Source organism: Myotis davidii, unplaced genomic scaffold (assembly GCF_000327345.1).
Source record: "Myotis davidii unplaced genomic scaffold, ASM32734v1 scaffold120, whole genome shotgun sequence".
In the NCBI taxonomy this organism is placed as follows: Eukaryota; Metazoa; Chordata; class Mammalia; order Chiroptera; family Vespertilionidae; genus Myotis; species Myotis davidii.
The window spans coordinates 2,538,262-2,547,907 of NW_006294778.1; the positions used below are offsets into that span (position 1 = coordinate 2,538,262).

The 9,646-nt window shown below is 45.5% G+C and overlaps 1 protein-coding gene across 1 annotated transcript in view; it reads right to left on the minus strand.

Moving 5' to 3' along the window:
* Positions 1 to 829, minus strand: part of TCP11L2 (t-complex 11, testis-specific-like 2) — a 30,523-nt gene extending 29,694 nt beyond the window's left edge. Inside the window, 1 exon segment of the mRNA XM_015567575.1 lies at positions 600 to 829. Coding sequence (XP_015423061.1) covers positions 600 to 768 — 169 coding nt within the window. The 5' untranslated portion in view covers positions 769 to 829.
* Positions 830 to 9,646: the final 8,817 nt, after the last annotated feature.

The window sequence follows — 9,646 nt, forward strand, 5'->3', positions numbered from 1 at the left end:
GCAGGAAACTCTTCAGATTGTTTCACTTCCTCCATGAACCTCGAATTGGGGCAACTTTTCTTTCATGTAAATCAGAAATGATCAGAAAAGACCAATTTGAATTTATCCTTGAATGTGGTCCAAGACGTCATGTCAAGGACTGGGTTTCCACTACTGAGAAAGACAGGTGGGGTGAATTTATAGTCAAACAATTGTGCGAGTACGGGTTCACTGAGCGTCTTTAACCCCTTCCCCAACAATTTTTTTGTTAAAAACGGTTCTTTTTCAGACTAATTTTTTTATTTTGGTTCTATATAGTATTTTTGATGCTGGTTATGAAAACAGTTTGTAACTCGTCTTCCTATAAACCATATTTTTTTACCATATTTTCTTAGTATACTCGTCGACGACTGAAAAAGAACATTTTGTGAAAACGAGTATACACGTTTCTGCCGGGGAAGGGGTTAAACCTGAACCAAAGCAGACCAGAGACAGAGATGAAAAGAAAAAATGGGCAGGTTGTAAACTTGTGTGGTTATTTATTCCCGAGAGTCTGCACAAGGTAGCCGCAGGGCCCCCGCAGTGCTATTCTGGTAGATCTAGAAAGAAGGGAAGTGTACCCTCTGATCTCAGGCCTTTCTTAGTTTTAGAACCCGGCACACAGGTCAAGCTCTGCCTGGAGCACTCATAGTCACTGAGCGAAGCCATGCTTTCGGAGAACCGGGAAGAATCTGAGTTGCTTGGCTGGTCCTCACCCACACACCGCTTCTCGCCACCATTGAAGGGCATTTTGTGTCACTTGAGTGTGGGGTAAAGAGATGGTACCTGCACAGACAAACAGGCCCTGTGTCAGTAGTCTGTGGTACTTCACCCGTGGTGCCTCTGTGTCGCAGGTGTCACAGTGTTGGAAAGGCGCCCAGAAGACGGCCCCTGCTTCCCATAGCACCCCAGCCAGGCTATCACTAGGCCTTCAAGGCTGCCTTCCGTAAGAGGGAACCACAGCCACAGGTGTGAGCTCACTCAAGACATCTCGGTGTGGCTGTGGACGCTCAGTAACAACGGGTCCTTAAAGCACAGAGTGCAGAACACAATCTCTGCGCCTGGGCTGCCAAATCATGGGGAGGCAGAAGTAAGAGTCTGGGGCTCTGAAGTCACACTGCCTGGGTTTGAAGCTCCTTCAGTCTTTTGTCATGTGGCCTTCAGGAAGGCACTGAACTACCTACCTCATCAGTAAAACTGGGCTGAAAGACTAATCGTAGGATTACTTGAAGATGAAATAGGACTCATGCAAAAGTGCTCTGACCCTGGCCGGGTGGCTGGCTCTGTTGGTTAGAGCATCATCCCATACACCCACAAGGCTGAGGGTTTGATTTCCGATCAGGGCACATACCTAGGTTGTGGGTTCTATCCCCCGGGCAGGGCACATACGAAAGGCAGCTGGTCGATGATTCTCTTCCTCTCTTCCCCCCACCCCTTTCCCTTCCTCTTTAAAATATCAATAAAAACATATCCTCGGGTGAGGAAAAGAAAGTTCTTAGTACAACACTCAGCTGTTAGCTATTGCTATTGTTCCTATGTCTTTGTTTGAAATAAAATATTTTTGCAATCAGCCTCATTCCTTGTCTGTGAGCCTCCTGGGGAAAGGAGAAGGCTAATTAAAATCTCCAACTGCCCAGTCATTATGTTCTTCTCCATTTTCCCATGAACTGCCAGGATGTGAAGAGTCAGGCCTGGTACTTGACAATGTACAAAGTACCCACTACCACCCAGTGGACAAACAAGCACAAAAAAACCCTGATTCACAAGCTGGGGAAACAGACTCTGAGGAACAAGAGGACTTACTCTGCCCTAAAACTAGTCCCTTGGCTCTACATTCCGTGCCTCCCAGGGCAGGGCAGCTGGGCCCAGCCACCCCCTAGAAAGGAGATCCTGGGCACACGGGATGCCCAGGCGTCAGCCCGGGAGCCTGAGCCAGGCCCGTGAGAAAGCTGGCCTTCATATGAGAGTGGTGGCAGCTGACACCGAGGGGAAACCTGGGCTCGAGGAGAAAGGCATCTCAAACCCTAAGTGGACAATGGTGACAGTACGGGTTCACTGAGCGTCTTTAAACCTGAACCAGCTCACAAAATGAGGTACACAGGGCTTTCAAGCTGCCAGAATGTGAAACCACAACTACGCATAGTATATGCGTAGAAATATAGAAATACCTGCACAGCTTCTTCAATGATTCCGTGCATATTTACTGAGTGCCTACTGTGTACCAGGCACTGGGAAAAATAACAGTGAACAAAACAGACAGGGCCCTGTCCTCATGGCTCTCAAGTCCAGTGACCGAAACTGTGTGTGCCAGATGCTAGAAACAAGAAAAGGCAAAACAAGGCATTGCTGAGGAAACATGAGAGAGGAGAGGCAGGCAGGGTTGGGACTTACAGGGAATCTAGCCTTTGTTGAGAGAAATAGTGCCACTTTTCATTTCTTGGGTAGTAGAGACAAGGATGGGCCTGAAAGGGACTTGTTAAGGGTCAAAAGCCCAAAGGCATTTGCACCTGACCTCACCTAAACAAACTTCTTTAGACCTGCCACTCATAGAAGTGCACCCTGGCTTGCCCTACCAATTTCGAAAACAGAAAACTACCAACTCGGAGGTGGCCTCTGCAGACCCAAGGGCAAGAAGTTGAGTGTAGCTGCCAGGAAGCTACCAGGTAGAGATATTCACCTTATCCTGGAGTCCCAAGGCCAACCACCAGGAACACAGGTTATAAAATGGCCCCGAACCCCTGCATCCTCCTTTACCCCGTGCCAACTAGATTCGACTTGAGCTTTAACTCCCATCTGCTGGGCAGGAGCGGGGAGGATAAAAGAAAAGCGTCTGCCTAATCCTTTCACTTCCACCAAACCCCAGATCCTAAAGGGAATGAATGCTTCCCTTCCCTCTAGCGTTGCTCTTTGCCAATATTCTACTTCTCATTGATGGCATTTCTTGAAAATGCTACCTCCTCCAGGAAGCCTTCCCTCTACTCCCTGGCCAGAGCCAAGGGCACTCTTCTTTATACATCTTCCTGTATCTCCATGAGAGTGCTTAGTCCCTCGTACAGTGGTTTTCCTCCCATGGCTACTTCCAACTCTCCTTAATAAGGCAGGGACTGTGGCTCGTCCATGCCAGGGCCAAGTATGTGACAAGTATTCATTCAGCATCAGCTGAATTGGAGTCACTGAATCCCATGTGGTGCAGCTTCAACCAGAACATTTGCAAACTGATATCAGGACACATTTACAGGCCTGGTGCTGCCGAAGTTCAAGCACTAGAATAGAGAGCCTACACCAAAAGCTACCATACTAGGTTTAAGACTTAACATTCCCGGGTCCTTATCACATCTTATTTGAATATTTTAAATTTTGTTTCAATCTCCTCCCAAGTCATTCCACTGTAACAATTGTGCCATGTATTGGCCTGCTCTTATTTCTCTTCACTTTGGCTGTTTTTTCCAAGTAAAGATGAATAAAAGCTTCCATCCACTGGAATTTATAAGTAGGTTCATTCATATATTAATCCATTGGATTTATTTAACCATAAATTCATCCATTAGCATTTGTGAACGGTCCATTTTTTTTTCTATTCCAGCTGAACAGCACACTTCATAGGTTTTTAAATTGTGTTTGACAAGGCAGCAAAGTACAAAGATTTTAAAAAGTAAAGACCTAGCCCTGGCTGGTGTGGCTCAGTTAGTTGGGTGTCGTTCTGTGCACCAAATGGTTGCTGGTTTGAATCCTGATCAGGGCACATGCCCAGATTACAGGCTCAATCCCCCTAGTGGGGGGCATGGCTTGCAGGAGGAAGCCGATTGACGTTGCCCTCTCACATCAATGTTTTTCTCTCTCCCTTTCTCTCTAAAAATCAAAGAACTGTTGATTTAAAAATAAATAAATGGACAAAAAGTTTAAAAAATGAAAGATCTAAGTTAGAAGTTGGAAGTTGAGGATATGAGGCCTGATCTGTCATTAATTTCCTGTGTGACTTTCCGCACATCACATCTGCTCTCTTTACCTCGTTTTTCTGAGGGGGTTGACCAGGTATAAGTTCCCTTTCAGTGAGGAATTGCTAAAATGCTATAAACCCAGAGTTCCATGAGGCATCACTAGAAGTTCTGAGAAATTAACTGTGCTCATGGCAGACAGAGTTAATAACATGCAACTATGCTTTCTTCCAACATTTCACTGAAGGTAGAGTTCCTGGCACAGGGAATGGAACAGACAATTTAAAAGCTTAAAAATGTTTAGAAAACTGTTTATTTGGCAGAAGCCTCCCCTGACACTGGCTTTAGTGGATCTAAGCAGAAACTTTTCTTTGAAGCCAAAATGTCCACCATTACTTTATTAGGAAATTGCCTGTTTCCTCATGTAGGCATGCTAATACCACCTAGCTCATAGGGTTGGTGTGAGATTTCATTTAGTCAATGTATGGGGAGATTTTGGAACAGTGTCTGACACAGTGTAAACAGGATGCAGATGTTTGCTATTATTAGTATTATTTACTTTTCGTTGTTGTTATTACCATTATTTTAGACATTAAAAACTCTAGAGGGAAGAACAGTTTTATCCCAGGATGATAAAAGCATGTCCCCCTACAGGAGGGGGGAGGGAGCCATGTTCCTGCCAAGGGCCCCTTGGCTATTCATAACATCATTCAGGGGCCACACAAAATTATCAACTTAAAAATAAGCCTGCTATATTTAGTCAAACATTCAATTAACTCACCCCTAATGCCTTGGCAGGGCCAGACCAAATGATTTCTTGGCCATACACAACCCGTGGTTCAGACGTTCCCTACTCCTGCCTTACAGATAAAGAAGGCTGGTAGTTAACCTAGGACAGAACTCCTGCACAAAAGCCAAAAAAAAAAAAAAGCAAGTGACTGTCCTGGTGTAAATGGTCTTCTGTAGTAAGTTCCTTCACATCTGTTCTTACTTTTCTTGGTCTTGGGTTTCCATGTAAGTCATCTGGGGACAGTGCTACTTGACTCAAAAATCAACAACAACAAAAAAAACCACTGAGGGTAATTAGATTGCTTTGAAAACTATTTTGGATCCTCTCTTAGAACAAGTGATAATAAAACCAGGCTGATTCTTTGAGAAAGGCGGTGCTTCTCATACCCAGAAACTTAGACCTTCAACACTGCAACTCACAAGCAAACCACACAACTTTTCTGGAACAATGCATCTCAAGCCTGGAGAATTTACTCACAGGCCAAAGGTAAAGTCAAAGGTGAAAACAGAAGATCACTCCAAGCAAAGCTCCCAATACTACAGTGGGTCACTATTTAAAGAGGATTACGTTTTTTATTGCAAGTGTCCCATATTTAATAATAATAAATGCAATATTCTATCATTCCTTCCAAGGCCAAAGACTGGGATGTAGCAGACACTTAAGTATTTCTTGTTGAATGAATAGATGGATGAACGAATGACAGAATGACCACTGATATTTTAGGGAGGAAGGAATGGGTATAGGAACCTGAAGTGGTTAGTCCCATGTTTCATAACAGATGGCGGGAAGACAGGTTTTAATTGTTGTGAAGATAATTTCAATAGTCAAGTACTTAAGCTCCTAGTAATAGATTATCGATTATTATTTTATTCTTACTAAAAAAAGTTATGAATTAGGAAAATGTCAATGTCATAAAAACAAAGAAAGGATAGAATATGTTCCATATGAAAAGACACTTTACAGTGAGTGCAACAGATGATCCTAGACTGGATCCTGCACCAGAGGGGATTGGAGTGGGGTGTGGGGAGGAGGACATTATTGGATCAATTGAAAACATTCTTATAATCCTTGAATCTATCTCTGTATCACAGCATTAAATTCACAGAAGTTGATAAATGTACTGTGAGTATGTATTTAGGAATAAAAGGACATAATGTATGCAACTTTCTCTCAAATTATTCAAATGAGAGAAAGAGAAACAAAACATATGGAGCAAAATGTTAATAGGTGAATATAAGTAAAAGGTAGACAATAGGGAGTTCCTCGTATTATTCTCACAACTTTTTCTATAAGTTGGAAATTATTTCTGAGCAAAAGGTTACAAAAGAAGAAAAAAGTACTAAACTGAAACTTCAACTCTAATTCAAAACAGTCCAATCTCCTGCAGATTTTAGATTTTGGTTGTTCCCACCACTGTGATAGCTTAGATACCACTCTACTACAAAAGTCCTCTATACAGTCAAACTTGTCCCAATGTCCTTCTTAAAAAGTGGCAGAGAATAAAACAGGAAATAGGCCAGAGCCCTTACAGAGAGGAAAAATAAATCATCCTTTTTAAGAGTCCTTGCCATGTGGTTTTCCTTTTCCTAAGAAGTCTCCTGGCGGCGGTTTACAATCCATCTGTGACCTGGCCTCTGCCCACCTCGTCCTGGTACCACTCCCCGGCTAACCCTTCCTGCTCCAGACACAATGGTCTCCTTTAGGTTCCTCGGACAAGCCAAACTTCCTACTTTAGAGCACTTGCACCTGCTATTCTCTCCTCCTGGAATGCTCTTCTCCCTGAGCACATGATTGGCCCCTTGTCATTCAGATTTAAAACTAAATGTTACAACTTCAAAGTCACTTTCCCTGATATCCCACTCAATCCATCTAAATTAGCCATCCTAGGACAGACAGAGAGCTCAATGAGTATCATTGAAGAACAAATTGAGCCACGCCTCTATTCACAAGACACCTTGGGGTTTCCTTGTCTTTGGCCTCACTCACTTATATTCTCATTATGTGGTCACTTAAAGTACTATAGTTGTTTCTGCATTTCTGTTTCCCCACTACATTTTAAGCAGCTTGCAAGAAGAAGCTATCTCCATTCTCTAATTCCCAGTGCCTTAGAAATGTGTTGAATTTATAAGGCACCAATAATTCAATACTCATTGGTAGCAAATAATAACAATTAAGGCTAATGGTTATTAAGTGCTTATTTTGACCCAGCCCCCGTGAAAAGTGCTTGAAATGTTTTATCTCCTTGAATTTTTATTGTAGCCAAGGTACTTCTATTATCCCCATCTATAATAATAAAAGGGAAATATGGGAATCAACCAATTGGCCGAACAGCAGAACGACTGTTCAGGTGACCACACTATGACAGGCACTGGTGTCAGGCCAGCCAAGGCGGATGCAGATGTGGATGCGATTGGTTGGGGAGCCCGCCACCACCCCATAATCGCTCTGCAGAAGGAGGCCCAGGCCACCGGCCAGTAGGGTGATCCATGGGAGGGAAGAGTCCACGATCGCCCCAAAGAGGGAGGCCCAGGCCACCGGCCAGTAGGGTGATCCATCGGAGGGAAGAGTCCACGATCGCCCCAAAGAGGGAGGCCCAGGCCACCGGCCAGTAGGGTGATCCATCGGAGGGAAGAGTCCACGATCGCCCCAAAGAGGGAGCACCAGGCCAATGGCTGGGGTGCTGCAGCGGGTGGGCAGGGCCTCCCTCTGCAGGAGGGATGGATCGAGGAGCCCCCACCACGGGGAGGCCCAGAGTACCCAGCAGTTGGCACTGAGATGGGTGGGTGGGGCCTCCCTTGCACAGTGATCTATCACGAGGCTCCAGGACTGCAAGAGAGTGCATACTGGGCTGAGGAAGACACACACAACACACAACACACACACACACACACACACACACCCTGTGCACGAATTTCGTGCACCTGGCCTCTAGTTTTATACATAAGAACCTAAGACTCAGAGAGGTTAAATGACCTGCCCAAGGGTTCACAGCAGCAGCAGCACAACTCAAATCCACGTAGTGGATCCCTAAAGCCCATGCTTCTGTCACTCTAGGACAGCTGGAGAAAATCAGGTGTGCTGCTCATTCTTTCCACTCCCATTCTGCCAAAATCGATCTATCTATCACCACATGAACATGTGCACATGTGGTAGCAAGCTGACCTTACCCCAGGTGGCTGCTCAAGTGCTATGCGGTGAAGGGCATCACTGAATGCGTCCATTGTCCAAAATAACTCTAACTTCCCCACTAGACTGACCAAAAATCCTCTATTAGGGAATTATTCTTTAAGCACTGCAAAATCCCTAGTTAAAATGCAAATATCAAAAGGGTTAACTGCTTTCCACGAGTGGAAGCCAACAAGATTTTGAAGGGAATTGTTCAGATTATCCAGCCCTGAGGAATGAAACCCATCCACGTAAGGTTGTCATAGAAAAGAGAAATTTCAAGAAACATCTAGTGGGTGTCATCTTTGAAGACCCAATCAAGGTCAGGTGCCAGGACAAACATTCACATATATGTAGTAAAGGGGAAGGCGTCAGAGAGTAAAGTTGCAGATGGTGTGGAAAATCTCCATCTTCTGCAAAATGTTGCTTTTGGGCCAATCCCAAAGAGCGGCTCTAAAAAGTATCCATCCTCAGCAAAGCAAAAACCACAGAGCGGAGGGATAGGTGCTTGCTCCATTCAGCTAGCAGTGGTTCTCAACCTTCTGGCCCTTTAAATACAGTTCCTCAAGTTGTTACCCAACCATAAAATTATGTTCGTTGCTACTTCATAACTGTCACGTTGCTACTGTTATGAATCGTCATGTAAATATCTGATATGCAGGATGGTCTTAGGCGACCCCTGGGAAAGGGTCATTCGACCGCCAAATGGGTCGCGACCCACAGGTTGAGAACCGCTGATAGAGAATACCCGTCTTCACCAAATTAGAGACAACAAAGAGCCAGATAAAAGACAACAAGCCAGTCATTGTCTAAAACAGCAGATGTTCACACTACGCATAACATGACAGCATCAGGGAGGAGGATTTCTAGGCACTTTTCATCCTTGAAAACACTGCTCCTCCCACCCCCGCTGCCCTGTTTTGGTACCTGTGCCCTCTGGGGCTCTCCCCTCCTCCTCCCTCCCCTCCTCCTCCCCCAATGGCAAGGAAGCCGCTTCCACACATGACTGGGTATCTTTAGCCCTGGGCCACTTCAAGTCAGGCCACCTCTGTGGGCTGCCAGGGTGCTGTATGAAATCCCTGGAGGCAAGAGGAAAAGAAAGGCAGGGAGCCTCCTGAAGTGGCGAACGCGGCCATAGCCTCATTATGGCTGGCAGGTAGCAAAGGGCAAGGTCTCTGGGCTGGAGATTACGAGACCACGGGGATCTTGGGGGACTGGTGGACCCACTGGGGACAAGGACAATTTGTCTCGTTTCTTCAAAATAAAAGCAACAGGGCAGCCATCCAAGGCAGTATTTCCCAAACTTCAGTCATTGGGGTACCGCTCTACACGCGGTTCCACGTTGCACCCTCCCCCATACATTCATTTATCCATCACTTCTCTTTATCCTCACCAGGTTTTTGCATTTAAACACATCCAGTTGCAAAGGAAACTTTATATCGTTGTGAAATCGCTCATTTGAGGGAACAGCTTTTCCTAATACTAAAGAAAACACATAACCACGTCTGTCCGCGTGCCATGTCAAATCACCACTGTTAACCCCAGAGGTGCCACCGAGAGGGGCAGCTTTGGGAAGCACACGCCATCCAGGAGGGGCCAGGGGTTGGGCTCCGGGCCTGAACGGCACTCCCGCCTCTTTACCCTAAGGAGGGTAACCTCGAGGGGTGCACTGGAGTCTGCACAGGCTGCCCTCCCCCCCAAAAAAAATACCCCCACCCCCATCACACACACACGTCCC